The sequence below is a fragment of the Scyliorhinus torazame genome, chromosome 17 (genome assembly GCF_047496885.1).
Source record: "Scyliorhinus torazame isolate Kashiwa2021f chromosome 17, sScyTor2.1, whole genome shotgun sequence".
Lineage (NCBI taxonomy): Eukaryota > Metazoa > Chordata > Chondrichthyes > Carcharhiniformes > Scyliorhinidae > Scyliorhinus > Scyliorhinus torazame.
In genome coordinates this window covers 121,817,476-121,841,919 of record NC_092723.1, presented here as the reverse complement: position 1 = coordinate 121,841,919, position 24,444 = coordinate 121,817,476, and the positions used below count along the sequence as shown (strand labels likewise).

The 24,444-nt window shown below is 41.6% G+C and overlaps 1 protein-coding gene across 3 annotated transcripts in view; it reads right to left on the bottom strand.

The window, feature by feature from the left end:
• Positions 1-5,698: 5,698 nt before the first annotated feature.
• Positions 5,699-24,444, bottom strand: part of LOC140394112 (guanine nucleotide-binding protein subunit alpha-12-like) — a 130,780-nt gene continuing 112,034 nt past the window's right edge. For all 3 annotated transcript variants that reach the window (XM_072480965.1, XM_072480967.1, XM_072480966.1), the window contains exons 3-4: positions 23,180-23,230; positions 5,699-13,498 (exon numbers count right to left, since the gene is read on the bottom strand). In XM_072480965.1, the coding sequence (XP_072337066.1) occupies positions 12,929-13,498; positions 23,180-23,230 (621 nt within the window). In that variant the 3' untranslated portion in view covers positions 5,699-12,928. The remainder of the gene's footprint in view (positions 13,499-23,179; positions 23,231-24,444) is intronic.

Below are 24,444 nucleotides of genomic sequence, written 5' to 3'. Positions count from 1 at the left end.
TAAGTATATTGATGACTGTAAATATCCCAACTATTTATGTTCACCTGAACTGAGACACCCCCTTTCTCAAACAACATCCAATTTTAAGTAACTTTATGAGCTAATTCCAGCAAGTAATTACCACAGATTAAGATGGTCACGTCTGTTCCAGTAAGGCAGGAAATAAAAGCTGCTTCTTTTGGGAGACTATGTCTGCAATTTGATGCAGTGCTGATGTTAGCTGTCTCTCTCTCTCTTTCCTTAGCCACGGTTTAACAGTTAGACCGTGTCTTTCCCTTTCATGTTGTTCACTCTGTGGAGTTAGCTTTTGGCAGGTATAGTCCATTTCTTTACATCTCCACTTTAAAGTTACCACCTATAGCCCTATTGTTTTCTCTAATCACATATGTAAAATACTTGTTTTCCCCCGATACGCCAATTCGTATCTCATCATTTCTCCAGATGTCTGCCTCTAATCAACTCTGTTTTACTTTGTTTTTTTCTTTTGTTTTTTTAAATCTTATTTTTCCTCCTTCTTAACATATTGAAGTTTTGTTAAAACTTAAAGCATTTCCTCTTTTCCTGAAAGCACCGCACTTTGCACATAAGAACTAGGAGCAACAGAAGACCACTCGACCCCTCGAACCTGCCCCGCCATTCAAGAAGATCATGGATAATTTGATTGTAACCTCAACTCCACATTTCCACCTACCCCAATATTGCCTGCTATATCAAATAGAGTGTCTCAAAACAGGGGACATCACACAACAAAACTGGATCCTCACCATTTATTGTGATCATTTTGCCAGTGTGTAGCTGGAGCAACCTGTTTTCCAAATGACGCTGCAGGCAATTCATATCCCTTAGGTATCTTAAGTGACCTATTTTTGTGAGCCGCAACAATTAACAGTAGGGTATTCAACTGTAGAGGTCAAAAACATCAATTTCGTTCCAACCTAAGATTCCCAAATGTGGATTTTCAGGAGCAAATGGTCAGATGATAATCAGTACATATTGCTGAGTTTTCAATACTGCTGCCCTGGCTGAGATAAGCCAACAGTGCAGATGGGGCACAGAGAAGGGCAAAACAGAGATTTGTTTGGGGAGGGGAGGTGAGAGGGGAGGGGAAAGAGAGATGTGCTGGGGGCAACAGATTTTAGCCAAAAACGTTTAACTACTATGTTAAGTTTTACCTTTGCCCACATGGTCATTAAGGAACAATGAGAACAATTTGGGGGAGGTTGAACTGGCATCACTTGTTGAATTGACAGTGGAACATACAAGTTCATACTTGCTTTGAACAAAATGTCAGTCTCTGATGAAGGAAATCACAATGAAGCTCAGAGAACACATCATGTAAAATATTGAAGTCATAATCTAAGTCTAGTTTCCTGTTTCTAGTACATGAAAGGTAAAGGGGCAGATTTAGCATGAAATGTCACCATTACATTCAGCGATTGAGAATTTCAAATTAGAGTGATAAGAGTACAGCGATTCACTCATCAGTAACGCTGTTATAGCAACTTATTGAAAGCTCAATGGGATAAATCCAGAAATCTCATCTGACATTTATTTCAAGCACCATGACTCAGAATGCCAATATCACTCGACAGAAACAACTAACAAACTGTCAGCTTGACCATTCTTGTAACTTGTTTAAATATAAAATTCGTACTAAGTAGAAGTGACCTAGATGTGGCCCAAAAAACACTTTCAAAGCAACTTTATGATTTGGTCCATTGCTTACTTAAAGTGTCCCAAGTTATTCAGGCACAAATATTTTTCATATCAGAGACAGCTACATCCCTGAACTCTATGTACGCATCAAAGTTGGAATTGAACAGACAATTGAAAAGATCATAAAAGACTGGCTTGACAAGAGAAAAAGAAACAATGGTTGAATTCTGAAACATATTTTATTTGACCTACTAAACTATTAAGATTTTTTCCTCTATCCCCTTATTTTTCAGTATCTGAGTTGTGTCCCTGGGGCTTTGGATTTACATTTGTGCCTCATTATTGAATGTCAAGAGTTCAGTTCAAGGTCTGTCAGACAGCCCTAAGGCTCTACTGTGGGAGATGCAAAGTCATTAGTGAAATCATATGATGTGACTTGTGACATGCTATGAAAATGACCCATGTTAGGTTAAGTACCGTAGTTTCTGGAACAGAAGTGATGCTTAAAATTTAATATGCAGTGGGGGGGGGGGGGGGGGGGGAAGAGAGAGAAGCCAAGGCTTTTTGCCCCAAATGTTGCAAAATGTAACCTTAACACAATTATTTGGATATTCCAATTCAAGATCATCATAGGTAATTAGACCTAAATTGAACTGAAGTTTTAAACGGGTTGACTTAATAATCTGTGAAGAAATAATTAAAAAAAAATATTTTTAATGTTTTTTATTGGATTTTTCACATAGCATATTTACAGATGCACACAAAGAGAAAAAGGATAATAAAAACAAAATTATATAATTAGAAAAACCACGTAAATAAAAAACCAAGGGGTGGGAAAGTAAAAATTGGGGAAGTGTATATACATAGAGGCACTGGAGAGACAATTACATTATACATGTATATGTGTCTTTGGGACCTGCGTTTGATATCGGCCCCAGGTCACTGTGTGTGGAGTTTGCACATTCTCCCCGTGGATCTCACCCCCACAACCCAAAGATGTGCAGGGTAGGTGGATTGGCCACACACCAAGGACCCAGGTTCGATCCCGGCATCGGGTCACTGTCCGTATGGAGTATGCACATTCTCCCTGTATCTCCATGGGTCTCATCCTCACAACCCAAAAAGATGTGCAGGGTAGGTGGATTGGTCACGCTAAATTGCCCCTTAATTGGAAAAAAGAAATTGGTTACTCTAAATTTTTCAAAAAAGTTTGAAAAAATCTAATCATTTGGTCCCAAAGTAATATTTGCTTACTTTCTATATTCCCAACGTTACCTTACCACTTAATAATAATTATTATTGTCACAAGTAGACTTCAATGAAGTTACTGTGAAAAGCCCCTAGGCGCCTGTTCGGGGAGGCTGGTACGGTAATTGAACCCGCGCTGCTGGCATGGTTCTGCATTACAAGCCAGCTGTTTAGCCCACTGTGCTAAACCAGCCCCATATTACTTAAACTTAAAGTTTTCGGAGGTTGCTTACTTTGCGAATCTATTTATATTTTTTTCATTTTAAGCTACTCTTAAGTTTAGTAGATAATAAAATGCTCTCCTGTGCATATATTTCATCTTTTAAACTTCTTTTCAGTTGAAGGACCTCTTTTCAATGAGTGAGACACCTTCATCTAAATTATAACGCTATAGAATTCACATAATATGCAAAAAATGTTTTAATAGCGTTTTTAATTGAACAGCTATCTACTCACTAAAAGTGATCTTCATGACACACCTAGTGCTCCTTCGTGTCCACTCATTCCTCGGTGAGACAGCTAGTCTGGTTTACACCAAGACAGTCGTGCTTCATAAGGCCAGCCTTGCTCTCTCGGTGCTTTCACAATTTGAAAAGTCTCTATAGATTCCTCAGGGGTTTGCAAACCAGAGTCTGAGAACACTTGTTTAAATGCAACAACTTTGGAGCAATGTCATCTGATTATCAGAGGCCAAGAGAATTTGCCTAAAATATCTCAGTTGACAACTTCTCTACCGCACAGAAACTGGCCATTCGGCCCAACTGGTCTATACTGGCATTCGCACTCAACATGAGTCAATTCCCACCTAAATCCATTGACATATTCTGCCTCATGCTAACCTAGCTTCCCCTTAATAACTAGAGCAATAGGCGATATCCTCCTTTCGATATTGCTCGGGCGGAGGCCAACTTGTTTTTAAAAAGTATTTTTATTCCAAATGGTCAACTTTTTACATTTTAAGACAATGAACCCACCCAATATATTAAATCCTCCCATCCACCCAAACCTCCATCTCCCCCTCTCGCCTCCAACAGTCAGCAGTAACCAACTCTCTAAAGTGCAGAATAAACAAACCTCAGCTTTTGTGGAACCCATCACTTGCACCCCTTAGAGCAAATTTCACCTTCTCCAGGGCTAAGACCTCCCACAGGTCCACCTGTCACACCACAGAGTGGAGAAGCTGACCTCCGCTTCAACAAGCCCCACCTGTGAGCAATCGGCAAGGTGAAGACATCTGTCCCCACACCCATCTGTAACTCTGGCCGGTCCAGCACCCCGAATATGGCTTCCAGGGGACCAGCTCCACATCTACATGCAAAACTCCCGAAATGGTGCTGAAAACTGCCCTCCAAAACCTTTCCAGCTTTGGGAAAGACCAGAACATATGCACGTGATTCGCAAGACCCTTCCCACATCGCTGATACCTCTACCCCCCTCCGCCAGCGAGCTCATCCTAGACTTTGCAGAAGAGCCCTGTGCATCACCTTCAGCTGTACCAGCCCAGCCTCACACACAAAATCGAGGCATTCCCTCCTTCAACACCACCCTCAACTCCTCCTCCCACTTAGCCGTAATCCCCTACATGGACAACTTATCCTTATCCTCCTCCAAAATCGTCCCATAAGTCGCCGAGATGACCCCCTCTCCAACCACCCCGCCCCCCCCCCCCGACAGCAACCCCTCCAATAACAAGGAGGCGCGCTCTATCAAGAAGGCCTTCCTCACAAGTCCGGTACCTGCATGTACCAGAAACTTCCCTCCCACGCCAGCCCAAAAACATCCTGCATCTCAAATTCACCACATTCTATTTGCTTCAATATCTTTTTAGGGCAGCACCATTTTTCCTACATAGTTGTGGTAGTTCTCACTGTTGTGGCAATCCTGCAATGATTTATGCTCTTGTGTACAAAAGTATAAATAAACAATTTCACAACAGCCAAATGGTTGGTTTACAATTTGAGGTCTCAACAATAAAGAGGGGGTGGGGTCTGGATTAAAATATTGGAGAAGTATGGTGGCACGTGGTTAGCACTGCTGTCTCACAGCGCTAGGGATGTGGGTTAGATTTTGACTCTGGGCATGTGCGCGCGGAGTTCGCACAGACTTCATCTGTCTGCGTGGATTTCCTCCCATAGTCCAAAGATGTGCAAAGGTGGATTGGCCATGAACAATGCGAGGGGTTACGGGACTAAGGCGGGGGATTGGGCCTAAGTAGAGTGCTCTTTAGGCAGGTCGATGCAGTCTCAATGGACCAAATGGCCTCCTTCCGCACTGTAGAGATTCTATGGATTCCGAGCAGCATACTTCTATTCAGTATTTGGAGAATGAACCAGGTTTGGCGTCAATTACTAGGCTGAGCTAAGCAGTCACAAAAGGCATTAAAGGCACAATGCTTCGGGACAAAGTGTGGGGTGGGGAAGGGAGAAAGTGAGCACTACACTGACAGATTCCAATAATCTTGGAAGCAGCACCAACCATTTTCATTGAGGAGTCCCAAACAGATGGAGAATTAGGGGTAGGGAGGGAAGCACAAGGAAGATGGGAGTCTGAGACACTGGGATGGGGATGGGGAGAGGGAGGGGGGGGGGGTGAGTGTGCGTGGAGGGGGAAGGCAACAAGGTGCGGCTGACCCAATAAGCAGCAATTCAACATGTCTGACCACGTAACCCATTTGGTTCAAGCTACAGTTCCCATTCCCACACCAATTTATTTCTACTCTGTTCAAAATAGCACAATCACCCAATGTCACCTTTTAGCAGCAAAAGTGAGAGCCGACTTTTTAAACTGCAGTGAATGCATTTAAAAAAATGTTTATTATCAGATTCTACAAGAGTTTACATACTTTCTTAGAATATGTTGGAATACAAAACAGAGTACACAATGTTTTCCAGGTTACATGGTACTTGCAGAGTGATATATAGAGGATGTGGTTGGAGAGGGTGCAGGTTTGGGGAGTAAGGACTAAAGCATATGGTGAGGCCTGTTTCCGGATTAAACTAATATTGCATTTCATTTGTCAAGAGTTTGGCAAAAAAAATAGATCCCACTATTCAGCACCTCAAAAGTACACAATTATACAAATAGAAGACGTTAAATACAGGCAGCTACAATCCACATAAAGTACACTTTAATATTTATAAAATCCTATATACATAAAACATAATAGAAAGCAATTTGAGATAAAATACAATTTATACAGTTAACAAAGGCATCATGTGTTTACATGGTTTGTCTTAATTTCTTTACTTGTACCTAATTCAAACCCTGTGAGTAAAGCTTAGTAGAGTTAGTATCACTGTGTCCATTACGCACGAGATGCTAAAAGTATTTCACTGCATTGATTCTGTAGAATGATTTTCCTCAAGATACAAAAAATGAATTGGAAGTTTATTTTCTAGGATGTCAGGCAGCAACAGCTGACCCTACGAGCTCAGAATTTCCTTCACATTTTCTCAATTTGCTCACGTGTTGGCAATCGCTGCTTCTGTAAACCAGCCTCAGTTAGAAAACATACACAAAATTCATACTAAATCTTGTTCCTTTTCTTGAGATATTTTTCCGTTTGTAAAATTTAAAAACTTCTTCCACTATATAAAGTGGTTGGGATGGGTCAGCTGCTTAGGTTTTATATTCAGCCACAATCATGTTTACCATCAGTTTTCATGGAAAAATAATTTTAAAGAAAAGAGGAGACAATTTTTAATTAACAAGTACAAAATCCATCCACTTTCATTGTTACAGACTTTGCCAGCATTGCAGACTCTGTAGGTGCCCATCATAAAGAAAACTCAAGATTTTATAATTGCAAGTTCTTTCTGGCAAGTGAGCCATTATAGAAACCTCACCTAAAATGCCAGAGGAATTAGGATTAATGTGGCTGTCATTGTTTTGTTGGTAAATACCTTCAATAGCTAAATTATAATAAACCACTATTAATTTATCAGTGCAAGATTCTTTTGCATTCTTCAGCATTAAAATTGCTTTCAAGAGATAACAAGAATGCAAAGCTAAGTTTTACCTTGGCTCAACTGGTAGCACACTCATCTCAGTTGGTTGATTCAAGCCCCATAGCATTCACCCAAAATTGACACGAAGTGTAGTACTGTCTGCATCCCCAGAGGTGCCATCTTTCAGAGACCTGACTGCTTCTTCAAGGGTATGTTAATAGATCCGATAGCACTATTTGGAGGATAGTGCTGAGATTCTCATGCGTCTGCCTCAACTCTTTGAAGACACGCCTCAATCAAAGTTAGATTACTCATCTCACTGCTGTTTGTGGGACCTAGCTTTGTGCTAACCTGACAACAGTGACTACATTTTAAAACAGTATTTAATTGGTTGGCACTTTAGGTCATCCAGAGGAAATAAAAGGTGCCAAATAAATGCAAGCTTTCTCTTGTGACAAGAAATGTTTTTCCTGATGTGCAAGAACAAAATACGATACTAAATAAATGTTCTACGTATGTGGGTAGAGACTTGAGAGATTAAAAAGACACTCAATATTGTGAAACATGGAAAGAAATTTCCACACATTTCCACAACTGCTTCCTTTATACAGAATCTTGTGCATGCTGCCTTGCAGGTTGTTTTCAGCCCCTTTTACACTACAGCACAGGACAGGATGTGGAACAAAGCAATCCATGTGCAGCTTATTAGTATATATAAAAATAAAATTGTCATCTTTTCCATTATTGGTGTACATTAGGATACCAGAATGTGCCATTTGTTGGCAGTCATTTATTCAAGTGCGAATATTTGTTTACTTTTACTCAGAGATATGACTGGGTTAATTCTAGAACAGCATTGGGCTGGGTTTCGTTAGTACAAATTCAACGATTACACTGGTCTCATTTTACAATTCTGCAATTACAGGGTTAAAACAGCAGACAGTGGATCCATTTAGTAGTCCAGTGCAAACAACTATGGAATGTACCACATGATCAGCATTATACCGATTCAGTCAGGTGAATGACTGAAGGTGAAATTTCTCCACACACCGTTCTTCTCTTTCCTGCGCCAAGGTAATCGAACAGAAAACACTGGACAACCTCAAGCTGCTGCATTCCACAGACTATACACCAATCACTCTACGCACAACACCGATTGCTCTATGCACAGATTCTTTACAATAAGCACTTATCCAAAATCCAATTATACACTTATTGCAATAATGTGCAGTTCTGTTTAGCGGTAGCTCTCAAGAGTCAAATGGCTGTGGGTTCAAACCCCACTCCAGAGACGTGAACAAAAATGCAAACTGTCACTCCAGTGCAGTACTGAGGGAGAATAGCACTGTCAGATGTGCTCTTTCTGGTTAAATTGTTAATCTGCCCTCTCGGGTAAATGCAAAAGATACCCTTGCTGGCCAAACAAACCTTTCAACCAACATCACTTTTAAAAAAAAGAGCACAATGTCATTATCTCATTGTGTTTGTGCCACCTTGGCAACCACATTTCAGATGTTACAACACTTAAGAACTTTGTGCTTTGGGATGACCAGAGGTGGTGAAAGGTGTTCTATAAACACAAGTTTTCTTCTTTTCTAACCGGATGTTTATGTTGCATTATTTTTCCTAGTTCATCATATTTGCAACAACTGAGAAGTTAAGAATCCACTTTATTTATCCAACACTCCCCTTGAGTGTTGAAGGGTAGAATGCTTGGAACTCAATTGTCATCTGTACAATTTAACTCCAAGATCTATTTGAAGTTAAACCATAATTTTATCCAAGTCTCTCAGCATATTAAAATCTAGAAATTAGAATCCCATCTCATACTTTCCGCCAGTGGAAGAGATTAATTTGGCAACCCTGTTCTTCACAACTTAATTCTCTATGTCCCAGAATCATGTATCATTTTTCTCTGAACATTCTCCAATACATGAATATCCACTGCAAAGTGAGCTGTATTATCAATTATATTACAAAGTTAAAATTGGCTTACACTCCACACCTTGGAAATACATGTCAATTCTTCATTAGAGCTGTTGAAAGCAATCTCATTAACCGGTTACTAATGGACCGTTAAAAGACGGTCCCTCTGACAGATTTGTACAAAGATTATTGGAGTTCCATTGTAACTAGGTGGTTAAAATTCCATTGCTGACAGCACTAAAATGGCCACGTCTGCAATGTAGGTACAAATCAAGGTGACATTTGTATTTTCAATCGTTCAGTTAACTAATTAACAAGATGATATAATTCATAACAAATATCATTCCAGAATATGTTCAAACAATCTGCTTTTGACCTAAAATTAGACTCAGGAGAGGTGGCACAATGGGAGGCTAATCGAAACAGCAGTATAGGATCATGCTGGGAAAGAAGCTTTGTAACATGGCTGCAAATGATAAACAAATTGAATTCCAAAAGCAGAATTTATTCAAATCTCATAAATGCATGAAATAAAGTAAATGAAACCTAGCAAAGTGTTGTGGAATGAAAATAATGCACAATGCAGTAATAAGATTTCAACTATGTTCAACTGTTTATGCTAGCAAGACTATCTGTAATTGGAATCTGCTGCTTAGCAGTTCTTAAGTACTACGGGAAAACAGTTTAGGCAACTTAAAGGATCATGCTCTGAAGCGATGGAATAGAATTTCAGCTAATGTTTCCAAGATTACCCGCAGTAACTTCAGTGAATTGGCGTAAACTGTCTTATATGCCCATTCTACAGGGTTTCCATTGATCTTAAGGCAGGAGATCAGAAGAAATCTCACAGAAACTCTACCCCAGGTCATTTGGCTCAACGCCAGACATTAACAACTGAAGTTCAGTGGACTTTTGCAGAGTATTTTTGGGTGGGGAAAGAGGAAAAAAAAGTATGTGGGCATAAAAGGAAGAGGAATTTCAAACTAGACAATGGGGAGAATAGATTATCTTAAAATCAGTCAATACTACAAACATTCTGCCACAAAACAGTCTGCATCAGATAAGTCAGGCACAGGCCAACAGTGAAATGTGAAGTGTTGCATCAGCAAAGGAATGCAATCACAACATAGCAGAGAAGGCAATTGAAAAAGCCGGTTCTTGACAAAGTGCTAAGCAACAGGTTGGTATTAGATACTGGTCAAATATTTGTAATTTTTGCCATAACAAAAAAGTGATTCTTTAAGCCCTAAACTTCATTTTCACGTCATTTCAGATTCATACAAATACTCTTAAAACAAGAATAAGGCCAAGGAAGACCAACACAGTGTAGTGACCACCAAATGTAGCCCCCACTATTAACAAATCTTTTTGCCAATAAGGCTGGGCGGCCCAAACAGTTTATGCTGGACTGTGTAAAAATAGGAAGATTTAACAGATGGTATAGCTGTTTACTGTTTTAAGCATCTGGGATTTTATGGGAGCAGCAGGAGGGAGAGGAAAAGAGAAGAACAAAAAAAAAATTCCTACTGATCCAAAAATGATCATTCTCCAATTATGTTCTACTCTGAGTGTTACAAAAATGGTTAAGTGCACTTTACACAAAATACAAATGGTGCAAACCTGAAACACATAAATTACACACATCTGATTGTACATAAATTGATTCTTGCTGGTTTTAAACTACATCACGCTCTCTTTAAAGATTGAAACAGTGTAGAGGAAAATCTTTTGAAGAGTGTATTTTACAAATAGTTGTCGGAGAAGAGCATGTCATATAAAGGATAATCCTTCGACTAGTGTCAGAAGCCTTAAAAATGACTGAAAAGTGGGAAATATTACCAGTTTAAAAAACAAGCATTCACCAGAACACCTAAAAGATCTGACTTGGGCTCTTGATTGAATTTTGCATAGCTTTCCTGGGAAATCTCTTAACATTTTAAGTCTAGGAAGATATCATTAAGAGGGGAGAAGAGAAGGAGATAAACTATTACTTTCAATGTGAAGATCATAGAGAAACAATTCAAAAAAGAAAACTGAAAAACACTTTCCTTAGACATTTTAAATGGTTAGCTTCCTGTGTAAATATTTGTTTACATTGTGCAGTGGAAAGCAACGATAAAAGGCAGACACTATCTACATGCAGCTGAAAAAGAATGCACTAACAAATTGCGTGAGAATTACATTGCGTGGGTTGGTAGGTTTGCAGTTTTCAGATGATTATCCTAACTAAACCTGACTGGAGATTTCTTGAGGACTGAAAATTGGTGAAAATTGGTTTAAAAAAGGCTACATTTCTTACGATAACACGGAGTACCTAGGCTAGTCATTTTAATCATTTTCAACAGTTTTAACCTATTTCCCACTGTTATGCATTAACCATTTAAAATAAAAATGCCTCTCATGGTGCAGCCAAATTACTCCCAATTGACTTCAATCACAGTTGAAAACAGGCTGGTCAGGTTAAAAAAAATGAAACAATTATTTGGCAAACCAATTAACCCATTATTTCTACTTTGCTTGTAGCAGGGCAGTTTTGCAACAAACAGCAACAACAACGAGATGGAATGTTGCTGCCTCTTTATTGCTGAAAACGCTTCTTATAAAGATTTTACCATTTGTTAGACAAATTAGCACTGAATTTAAGTATGATGATGTTTCATGATAAAGTGTGACTAAAGTAGTCAGAAGATTACAAAATGAAGTGAAAAATGGAATTTTCAGAAGGAAGCGATCACAAAAGTGAAACAATATCAAACATGCTTGGGATCAAACTTAATAGCGCCAGAACAAATCTAAACAAAAAAAGTGCTTAAACCTACAGGTAAGTCAAAAAAACACCTGAAACTCAGTTCCTTCATCTCCAATTTAAACATGCTGCCTTTGTCCTTTTAGTGTGTTGTGCGAGGCTGAGAAGAAAAACATGTGCCATTTTGTGACAGTAAAAACAATAGGCAGAAGTCCAGACTCCCCAGATGAAGGAATTCGAATTGTGTCGTACTAATGACAGTGCTATGAAAAATGCAACTGGAGTCTGTGGCACTTACTTCTGTTTTCAATACTCCTCTTGGATGATTGGTGGCAGCAGCTACTCACTTCAAAACAGCAATCTGTGACTCATTTCCGAAACCACCTATGCTACAAAAGGGTGCACAGTCCCCACCTATGCTACAAAAGGGTGCACAGTCCATTTGGATTAAGATTTCATATAAATTCTTTACTGTGCTGAGAATCTATTTGAAAAACAAAAGTTCATACGCAACATGTTGAAGGTTAGTGAGGTTGTGATCTGTTTTCAGGTACAAAACTGAGTTTTGGAACAGCATTCCAGACAGCATATCTTTACAGTTCTTCATTAAACAAAGCGCTTACAAGACATTCTATGAATGCTCTACATACAAGTCCGATATGGCCATGTATTTGAAAATTATAATAGCTGTCAATAACACAGTTACAATTAAGCAGGATGGATTGTAAACTCCTGCAGTCATACTTGATTGTGAAAAGGCTTACAAAAACAATTAATCAAACCTTGAATCCAGGTCCTTTACATTGCAGTTCCAAATGTCTAGCAATTTAGCACTGCTGTAATTGTAGCTATTTGCAGCATTCGCTCAGAAAAGCTAAAAAGCAAAGGAGGATCAACATTTCTGGGTCTGCCACCCACTCTCTGCCAAGGGCTCCATACCCAGTTTGCATTTGGCAGTAGTAAATATCTGAATTCCAGGGAGGGCTAGAGTCCATGAAGTAACTTAGATAATAAACTTTCCCTGAACTGTAATTGATGCACACTTCCATGCAAGCGTCCTCGAGTTGTATGCCACTTTGGTTTGTGGAACTCAATAGATGCAATATATGGATCAGTCACCCAACATTACCAAGCACAATTAGAAAAGAGGCCTTAGTGCAACAAATGTCTAAAACTATTGTTCACTATGTTTCTGGTGTCTGAGCTCGTGTGTAAAATTGAAAAAGGACACTTATAAACATTTCCAATAAGATGCTGTTAAGCATCATGCTTTCATGTAATCGACAATGTCTATTTTATACCCATGGCCAAAACTATCAGCAACTGTGAGCTCGTAAACACAGTGCTGATGGCAGAGAAAATACCAAAGAGCAACAGAGTCCAATGGTGACCTCACTTCGTCTCTTCACTGCAACATCACATCTTTCAAATTTTCCTGAAGAATCGTGTCTTTCACTGCATGGAATACAAACCGAATGTTTTCCGTATCAATGGCTGTTGTGAAGTGGTGGAACAGTGGTTTGGTGCGATCTCGTCGCTTGTTGTTGAAGCACTGCACGAGGTATTTTTGTACATCCTCCAGCTTGTGAGGGTCCCACTCAAAGTTTGGGAAGTATTTCTTGATGTTCACTGTTTTCACTTTCCCCACAAGCAAGTCCATTTTGTTGAGGAACAAAATAATGGATACAGATGAAAACAATTTGTTGTTTACAATTGTCTCAAAGATATTCATCGATTCTACCAGGCGATTTGTCCGCCGGTCTTCCATCAGGACCTGGTCGTATTCACTGGAGGAAGCCATGAACAGAATGGATGTAATGCCATCGAAGCACTGAAACCATTTCTGCCTCTGTGACCGTTGACCACCCACATCTACCATTTTGAAAGGAATGCCTTTAATGACAAAATCGTGCTCCACAATTCCTTTGGTGGCTCTTCTTGCAAGCAGGACATCGTGTCTGCTGGGAAGGTAACTCTGAAATAAAGAAACAAAATGAGAGCATATTGCATGACCAGATATATTGCTGACCATCACATATTTTCTTTTGCTATCTCTTCTCTTGCCACCCTCAACAAAAAAAAGCCTAAACACATTCAAAATGGAGGAACTGTTGCATTAGCAACATATCAGTTTTGAGATGCTTATTTCGCAAGCCCACGATCACAGCATGTCCAGGCTCCAGCAATGACTGGACACCAGCCAGACATGGAAATGAACTTTGTTGTTTGCTTTTGGAAGGAGGGGAGGGAAAAGTAAGCAAACTACTTGGCAGATGTACTTGTTTTCTGAAGGACACATACGTTTTCTTCCAATTAGGTCCCATGTTACCATGCAGCTGGCATGTTCTACATTTAGGAAAACAATCAAATATTGATTGCAATGTGCACTGCAAATAACTGCACACAAAGTTAATTTGATTTACAGGAGAATTTAGTGGGACCTCTGGTTGCGGCATGTAGGTGGAGAATTACTCCTGCCAGTGTCGTCTTTTTTAGGCCCTTTACACACAGTTTTTGGGAAAATTATTTTGTGAGAAGGTTTGGGACATTTATTGAATGTCAAAAATCAGAAAGACGAATCCAGGGAAAAAGGTAGCGAGTGAAAGTCCACCGCAGGTTTTAGGAAAATTATTTTGTGAGAAGGTTTGGGACATTTATAGAATGTCAAAAACCGGAAAGAAGAACCCAGGGAAAAAGGTAGCGAGTGAAAGTCCGCCGCCGAGCATGGTGAGGGGTGCAGCGGGAAGAAAGATGGCAGGAGACAGCCCACCGGGTGGGACTGCACCCATCACGGTGGAGATGGCGGCTGACGTGATGACTGGAGAGTTTGAGGAGTTGTTTTTGCAGCATTTTGAAAGGCATCGAACGGAGATGGTGACCTCGCTTCAGGAGCGGGTGGGTGAGACCCTTGCCCCGATGAGAGGAGAGTTGGTGAGAACTTTGAGGGTGTTGCAGGAGCATGGAGTGGAGGAGACATTGTCGCAGCACAGCTGTTCATCTTGATGGGTGAGGGACTGCGGAGGGTGGGAGGGATCAACAGAGGGCTGAGAACTAAGGTAGGAGACCTGGAGAACAGGTCACAAAGACATAGTCTGAGGATCGTGGGTGTGCCTGAGGGGGTGAAACCAAGAACGAATGAACCACTGAGAGCTGTGATCGTCTGTTTTCACAATTTTCAAGTGAAGAAGGTGCTGAGGTGGGCAAAGCAGAAGCGGGAGGTGGAGTGGGACGGCAACGGTATACTGATTTACCAGGACTTGATGATGAAGCTGGCAAGGTGATGGGCAGCCGTCAGTCTAACCAAGGTGGCGCTGTACAAGCGCAATGTACGGTTTGGTGTGGTCTACCCGATGAAGTTGCAGGTCACGCACAATGGAAAGGACTATTACTTTGAGACAGCAGTAGAGGCAGAGGCGTTTGTGAAGGCAGAAGACCTGGGACTGGACTGAATTTGGAATGAGTTTTTCCTTGTTTTTAAAAAAAATTGTTCTTGCCTTTTATGGGTGTTATGGAATAGGGGTTTGGACGGTCTGAGATTTATGGTTGTTGGGGTTTGTTAGGATGCAGGGTATGGGGAGTTTGGAAGGGGTGAATGTGGGAGGCATTGGAGTTGGTGTATTTTTCTCAATGAGGGGGAGGGTGCTCTGGCAGGGGCGGCCTTGTTAGCAAATGTAAGGTTGGCTAGTGAATGGGAGTGAGGTGGGGGGGGGGGGGGGGGGGGCCTTGGTCATTGGAACCTGTATGGGCAGGTTTCAATGGGCCTGGGAGGTGTGAATGGTGGTGGTGGGGGGGGATGGGGACGATATTGGGTGAGGTGTTTCCAAGAGGAAGTGGTAAAGGAGTTTATTGGGGGGGGGGGGGGTGGGGATGACTAAGGGCGGGGCTTGGCAGGATGGTCATGGCAGGTAGGAGGGGGGGGGGTGAGAGCGACCCCCCCCACCCCGATCAGAGTGGTAACGTGGAATATGCAAGGGTTGGGGTGACCGGTGATGAGGGCCCGAGTTTTCTCGCCATTTAAAGGGCTTGAAAATGGACATGGTGCTGCTGCAGGAGACCCATTTGAGGGTACAGGACCAGATGAGGCTGTGGAAGGGCCGGGTGAGCCAGGTGTTTCATTTCTGCTTCGACGGTAGGGCCCGGGGGGGTTGACTGGTGGGTAAATGGGTGAGGTTCCAAATGGAGATGGTGGCGGCAGACCAGGGGTGCAGGTTTGTGATAGTGAAAATTAAATGAAAAAATGAAAATCGTTTATTGTCACAAGTAGGCTTCAATGAAGTTACTGTGAAAAGCCCCTAGTCGCCACATTTCGGCACCTGTTCGGGGAGGCTGGTACGGGAATTGAACCGTGCTGCTGGCCTGCCTTGGTCTGCTTTAAAAGCCAGCTATTTAGCCCAGTGTGCTAAACCAGCCCCTGATGGGTGTATTGGAAGGGAGGCTAGTGGGGTTGATCAGCATATATGCCCCAAATTGGGATGATGCTGGGTTTGTGAGGACGATGTTAGTGGCAATTGTGATATTGGACCATGCTCCGCACTGGGTGATGTGGTCTTGGAGAAGGGTCCGGCCCAGAGGCCGGCATGGAGGCTAAATGTTTGTTTGTTGGCAGATCCGAATTTTTGCATTAAGATGGGGAAGGTAATTGAGGAGTATGTGGAGTTTAACCAAAATGGAGAGGTCTCGATGTTGGTGGTTTGGGAGGTGTTGAAGGCAGTAGTGAAGGGTGAGGTCATCTAGTTCAAGGGTGAGGTCATCTAGTTCAAGGCAATGGTGGATAGGGAGGAGTGCAGGAGCTGATAGAGGAGATTTTGGAGGTTGACGGAAGATATGCAGAGGTTCCAAAGCCAGGGCTTTTGGTGAAGAGGAAGGAGTTGCAGGCAAAGTTTGATCTCCTGTCCACAGTGAGGGTGGGTCTTCTGTTGAGGCAAGCACAAGGAGTTGTGTATGAGTACGGTGAGAAGACCAGTCGATTGCTGGTGGGCTGGCTCTGTTGGCAGGCAGCAGCGAGGGAGATTGTGCGGATTAGGGATTGGACGGGTGAGGTGATGGTGGAGCAGGTGAATAATGTTTTTGAGGACTTGTATAAGTCGGAGTCGCTGGAGGATAAGTCTGAGATGAGGGAGTTTCTGGAGCGATTGCAGTGTCCAGAGGTGGGAGCAGAGGAGAGGGCCAGGTTGAAGGAACCATTGGGGTGGAGGAAGTATAGGTAGCGATAGGGAAGATGCAGTCAGGCAATGCACCATGGCCAGATGGTTCCTGGTAGAGTTTTATAAGAAGTTCATGGATAAGCTTGCGTTGCTGATGGTGGAAATATTTGAGGATACAATGGCAAAGGGAGGATTGCAAGAGACAATGAGACAGGCATCCATTTCATTGTTACTTAAAAAGGATCCAGTAGGGTGTGGGCTGTATAAGTCCATTTCTCTACTAAACATAGATGCTAAGATATTGCCGAAGGTGTTGACAGTGAGGCTGGAGGAGTACGTTCCGAAGGTGGTTGGTGAGGATCAGACTGGGTTTGTCAAGGGCAGACAGCTGTTTTCAAACATCTCGTGGCTGCTGAATGTGGTGGTTTCTCCGGCAAGGGAAGGGAGATAGAAGTGGTGGTGATGCTAGATGCAGAGAAGGCGTTTGACAGAGTGGAGTGGAGTTATTTGTTTGCGTTGCTGGAGAAGTTTGGGATTGGGCCTTAGTTTGTGGCATGGGTGAAATTGTTATACAAGGATCCAACAGCCTGTATGCGGACGAATGATACGAATTTGGGATACTTTCCACTATTTCAGGGAATGAGGCAGGGACGCCCCATTTCTCGCCCCGTGTTCGCATTGGCGATTGAGCCCTTGGCTATTGCGCTGAGGGGTTCGCGGAGCACAGGATATCCTTGTACGCAGATGATCTGCTCCTGTACATTTTGGACCCGAGCTCATCAGGGAGGATCATAATGGGGTTGCTAAGGGAAATTTTGGGTGTTTTTGGGGTATAAATTAAATTTAGGGAAGAGTATTTTGTATGTCTTCTCCAGCAGCAGGGGCAGGGAATGGGAAGGTTGCCATTTCAGGTGGCGACAACTCACTTTAAGTATTTGGGGGTGCAGGTGGCACAGGACTGGACATGACTTTGCCAGCTAAATTTCACGAGCCTGATGGGGTTTGGGAGGGTTTGTTAGGACGAAGGGTATGGGGAGTTTGGAAGGGTGAATGTGGGAGGCGTTGGAGTTGGTGTATTTTTTTCGATGAGGGGGATGGTGCTCCTCCTCATCCCCGAGGAGGATTTGGGGAGATGGGACAGTCTCCCTTTGTCGTTGGCAGGTCAGATGAAGACAGTAATAATGAAGGGTTGGGGATGGGGTGGAAGGATTATGGTATGAAGTGCTGCGAAGGGTTAATGCCTAGACCTTGTGTGCAAGGCTGGGGTTGATTCAATTAAAAGTGCTGTATAGGGCGCACTTAACAAAGGCGAGGATGAGCCGGCTGCTTGAGGGGGTGCAGAATAGTTGTGAGCGGTGTGCGAGGGGCCCACCAATCATGTCCACATGTTCTGATCCTGTCTGAAGTTGGAGAAATATTGGGGGTCGTTTTTCAGCTCCATGTGGAATTGGAGATGAGTCTCCTGGAGGACATATTCGGGGTGTCAGACTGTGGGATCTGCAGACGGAAGCGGGGGTAGATGTTTTGGCCTTTGCCTCGTTGATTGCTTGCAGACGGGTTCTGTTGAGATGAAAGTCAGCCTCTGCCCATAGTGCCTCGGCGTGGCTGGGGTTCTAATGGAGTTCCTGTATTTGGAGAGGGAGAAATTTGCTCTGAGAGGGGCGGAAGTGGGCTCCCACCAGAGATGGGGCTTGTTTGTTTTACATTTTAGAGGCCTGGTTGCTGTCAAGGGGTAGAGGGGGCGGGGGGTATTGTTGTAAAAAAGATAAAATGTTGATCATTTGAATAAAAATATTGTTCAAAAAATAATTTTAGGTGTTCAGTAAATATTTTAAAAATGTTTTTAAAAAATGAGATTTGTACAAACAGTGAACAATTCTGATTAACTTTTTAAAAAATGTGCAAAATTGAATCTGAATGGCAGCAATAAATGCTGGCATCACTCGTGGCATTGACCAAACAAAGCTCAGAAGCCTCAAGCTGAAGTTAATGGAAATCTACTCTCATGTTTGTCAGTGATCGAATGCAAAGCAATAATCACACAAAGGGGTCAAAAATTGGAGTGGTTTGAGGGTTCTGAATCGAATGAGCTAATTTCCTTGAGATAACTGCCATATGTTTAATTTAGTTGAAAATACCATAATATTTGTGATTTCAGCACACAGTATCTTTCAGTATCCCCTCTTTCAGTATCCAACATTCATTTTAAATTCTAAAACCCATATTAGTAGTAATTTTAATAACTTCAGGTTGATGAGAAAAGTTTTGGTCAGCTTCTCTGCCATTTGAGAGATTAAGCTGATTGCAAATTGATTCCAATCTGTATTGAATTAGTGATCTCAGCTGGCTGCTCCATGCTACAAATCTGCTGCAGTAACAACACAGTATATTCTCAAAAGATGGGTAAACCAGCAATAAATTGGCAATGTGAACAGTGCATTTGTAAGATAATGCTAATTACTGAATTTACAGCTCGACTAATCAGAACATTTTTTGAAAAACTGCAAATTTCTAGGAGACAAATCTGTAAATTTCCATGAGACATGGCAGTGATTTCCAAACCACTCAAGTCTGAGAATTCGCTCGTTCGTACTTATGATATGCTGCAAACAGAAAAACATAGACTGCATTTCTGAACAACAAACTGTGGGCAAATATACTACATAATAAACTGTAATAGCCAATATAGTTGTAGGAAGAGGAGCAGTTGTATTTCTCGACTGACGGTTTCTGTAAGTTAATCAGTTGTAGGTGCACTGCAACAAGTACCAACATTGGGGCAAGGAGGCGGCTCAGGAGAAAATCTGGCACGGAGACTTGAAATTTCAAAAAGACTGTCAACTGACAGGAATCATGGCCAGACAATTTGAGTGTCTTAAAGCAGAGAGCAACATTAAAAAGTTCAAATGACACAGGTGAAGACAAGACAAAATTAGCTCTAAATAAACCATTAGAAATAAAATATCCTCATGTAGAATCATACAGTACAGAAGGAGGCCACTGGGCCTCTGGGTCAGCACATTGGTACTGCTTCATGAACAAATGCATTTGAATCAGAAGCAGAGCAGAGAATTCCTATGAGCTTAAGAGTGTTTGATTAAAAGCAAATGTTATGGGCCAGGGTTTAGAGAACCCCAAAGTGTATCATGGAGTTCACCTGACCCACAACTTTTAATAGACTGTGGTATGGGGAGCACATGGCCCACTCTACATGTGTGGTACAGCAGAAATGGAAAAAAGTGTTTTTTAAAGCAAAACAATGTTTATTCTATGAACTCAAGTTAACCTTTTTAAAACATACAAGGAACATCTTAGCAACCATCAATTCAAATACAACCCCCAAAAAATATAACACTAAGTAATCCTTAATAACTTCCCAAACAACATCCAGAAGACAAAAGAAACACCTTTTAACAGAAGCACATCAGGTTTACATTCTCTACTGAAAACATTTATAATTCTGAATTCACCAAATGATCGAGATAGTCTTTTCATGGCAGAGATCTCAACAATACACCTGCTTTGTCTGGCTTCAGCTCCAACACTGAAAAAACAAACAAAAACAAAAAAAAACACAGACACACCCAAGCTTTTCTCAAAGTGAAACTAAAAATCAGAGCCAGAGCTCAGCTCCACCCACACTCTGACATCACTGCAGTAACATGAGCAGACAGACATTTCTTAAAGTGACATTCTCATGACACAAAGGATAGTACTTTTAATGTGGAGGGACTCGAAGCCCCCGAAATTAGAGACCTTGGTTAGTGACATGGCTGGGTTTCTCAGTCTCGAGAAAATAAAGTTCGCCCTAGAGGGTCAATGTTAGGGTTCGTCCGGAGGTGGCTGCCGTTCGTCGACTTTCTCGGAGAAAATTAAAATGTCAGCAGAGGCTGAAATTTAAAGGGGGGGGGGGAAGAGGGGGTTAGGCTACTGTTTCATTGATTGGGGGTGCGAAGAATGTGATAGGGATGGAAATGTTTTATGTACCATGTTTATGTTGCTGTTATTGTTATTGTTATAAAACTACAAATACCCTAACAAAATGTTTTTTAAAAAAGCAAGGGATAGCCTCTTTGTTGCATTTCAACTCTTTTGTTCCCCTTTACTCATTTCAACATTCTCCCACCTCAGCTTTCACAGCATTCTTCCTACCCCGAGTATCTGAGGCACTGTTCCGCCAATGGACTGCAAATATTTGCAGGAAGGCTTCCACAGTTTTATATGTATTTTAAAGGTGTAATAAATACAATTATTAACACTTTGGAATGTAATCACCTTGGGGTGCAGTTGAGTGCTGGAATAAGGATTCCTGGCCTGTCGTGGGATCCAGCTGTGAACCAATTAGCTGGTAGGGTTTTCAGAGAATATCACTGCGCTGCAAAACTGGCTAATTGGGAAATGAATGGGTTTCTTCCTTAATTGTTGGGCCATGGCTGAACTTTGGAGAACTTCTTTCCCGCTGCTATCAGACTCCTGAATGGCCCTCATATGGACTGAACTATCTCTCCACACATCTTCTCTACTGTGTAGCACTGCACTCCATATCCTTCACTTGATGTCTATGTATTTACATGGTGTATTTATTGTATGTCCCATGTTTATCATGCATGGAACGATCTGCCTGGACTGTACGCAGACAAAACCTTTCACTACACCTCGGTACACGTGACAATAAATCTAAATCTAATCTAACAGCATGGCACATGACCAGTACTAAACTAGGATTGGCTGCATCATCTAAAAGCAGTGGCTAGTAGATAATAACGCCTTGAAGAAGTGGGGGTTGGTCTTTATGGTTTTTCCGTTTGTAAGTAACAAGCAGAAGTTGCATTTGGACAGAAATTGCTACTTGCCATCAGTGGGCATTTATAGCAATACTAGCTTCCACTGCAAGCTAACAGATTAGTAAGAATGGCAGCAATGAAGTAAGTGATTGATACCTTCTGAAGCTTGCCTCCAGAAATGAAACAGTCAGCAATCTTAAACAGCCAAAGGAAAGGTTTTGTGACAGAACCCTGGGTCATACTAACTATGAAAAATACCCGGGGAACGTAACATCATAAACTTTTGGCATTATGCACTTTTGGAAATGATGAGCGTTTCATCAGTCCCAATGTAAACACAAGTCCAACCACTTATATTTCTACCGAAATAAAAGCAAAATACTGCAGAAGCTGGTAAGCGGAAGAAAACCTGAAAATGCAGATCTGGTAGCATTTGTCGAGCGAGAAATATAGTTTAAGTTTCCCGTCCATATGAACATTGTGGACGTGATTCAACTGACTCTAGTTAAAGTCCACTGAACGGCGCATTTAGCGGGGTGTTTCTTGGCAGCTGCAACCGCTATCCAACAGCACTTTGTAGTTTCTTTTTGACCTCGGGGAGATTCTCTCTATGAAGGCTGCACTTAGAGGGATTTCTTGTTGGCGAGCTTCAGGCTCTTCACACATTGGGGGGTCATCCCGTCCCATTTCCTCCACACACATCACCGCCCTAGCTCTTTTCAACTGTAAGGCTCAATTAAACATGCTGATCTGGATCTCGTCCAGTGAGGGCAGGATCCAGACCACGCTGGGTGGAGCGAGTTGGATGACTTGCAATCGGCCCGGCGCCCTGCGGGTGCAATGGGGCCGCTGAATCACACCCTATGTTTCCAGTACACACAGACATTAATGTGGTTTTACGCAAGCACTATAAGTTATGTGCATGCACACAAAATACAAATAAAATAAAGATTAAATATAAATTCCAGCCCATATAGCCAACTGTATTTTGATATATGTCTGCACCTGCCAGTCTTCCCACTTGAAACAGTAATCCAATTCAAATTAATCAGCGTTAAAAGGGGTCTTGTGTTCATGTAATGTTTGACTGCATCAGTGAAATAACCTGCTCCTTCAAAGCAATTTCAAGTGGAACCCAATTCTTGCCTAATGCTCTCCGTCTACTCCTGCAGGCAATAATTTTCTGAAGAAAGGCAGGCAAAGAATTACAAAGTGGGGTCTTTTGACACAGAGAATAGGCAGCTTAACATCAGTCCTCCATCAGGACAAGTACCAACTATCGAATTTGGCTACTAGGAAGACCTGAGTGTTTGAGTAAAGATACCTAGGGTGTTCTATGACTTTTTGTGAACAAATTGCCTGGCAGCTTTTCCAACAAGAATACCGTTGTACTCCAAAATTGGTTCATTGTGTGAGACTTTACTGGGCATTATTAAAGTGTGCTAAACTGCTACATGCCAGTCTTATATTAAAGGATAGTGACAAATGGCAGGGAGAGAAATGCAACTGGCCCAAAAAAATACAAATAGCCAAGTCATGATAAGGTGGACACACCAACCATCATCTAAACGTGATCTTTTCCCCCAATGATTATGTCTGCCACATTATGCAAAATTAAACTTTAAAATTGAATTTTAGACAGATAGCGAGTGTAACATTGCTTTCTGAATTAGCACAGGTGACTTCCTGATGATCTGTTTGTTAAAGTAAAAGAGAGTTTACACTCACCAACTGCCCAATCTGGTCAAGGTTATCCAGAAAATACTTCACAGATTCACCCTGTTGGCAGAAAAAAGTTTTAAGAAACATCAGTTCCAATTTCCAAAATTGATTGGAATCCATTCAGATCAGGGAATAAAGATTAACCACAATACTTCTCTTAAAGCAGAGTGAACTCAAACCACACATCGAGTCATTGTTGAGTATGCTGAAAGTCCTTTTCACAAGCAAATTAAAGAGTAATATGGCAAAATCAGTGGGAAGTCTTTTGTTTCTGAAATTTATGCAGAAAGTACCATTCTCAGATTTCAATCAGCAACCAGGCTATAAATTACTGCTAGAACTGTTATCCTACCTCTTCTGTTTGAATCTGAAATTTCTTTTGACAGTAGAAAGATCTAAAATTTAGTTTCTCTTTTCACCCACAGAACTTTGGTATATTCCAACCAACCCACACCTCTCAATGCAAACAAGCTACACCTGGACCACCTGATTCATCAAACGCCCACCATTTCACAGAATTGATTTATACCCATGATGCTTTTGAGCTCATTCTCATTTAAATAATGAAAAATAGTTACGCAATAAACCTGTGAAAAACAATTGATTTAAATGCATTTGTGCTAAGTTAATGTAAATACCAAATCAAGAGTTTTGAAAGCGATTGGTGATACTGCAGCAGAATGTCTCCTGCATCAGAAAATCTCCTACATGGTGGCAGTGAGACTGCTTCTTGACCTCCAATCACAGATTCCCTCCCTCCTTCTGCACTGTAAATGCTATGATTCTTGCCCTTGCTGCTTGCCCAATCACTGATGCGGTCCTCTGAAGGAGCAGCAAGTGGCAGGGAAGGAATCTAGCCGGGAGATTGGGAGAGACAGAATCTGTGATTGGAGGAGTAACTGTTCACAGATTCTGTCTTTCCCACCCTCGCTGCTCCTCCAATCACAAAACTGCATGATTTTCTCATCCTCGCACTTTCAATTGTTCAGCTTCTTTTGGACTACGGAGACAGTGAATTCAAAGTCATGTTTACGGTGGAATTCCAGAATCTAAATGTCAGAAATCTACGAAACTGAAGAAACGCATTCCTGCACTTATTGTACTTTGGATATAAATATCCTAGCATGAAAAAGGCACAGGACTGTAGTATGCACAGTGGTTTCATGATCAAAAACAGGTCCTATTTGGAAATCGAGAGAAATATTAACCTGAATACAAAAGATTTGCAGTTAATATATCAACTTATCAATGAGATCCCCCAATATTCCAGT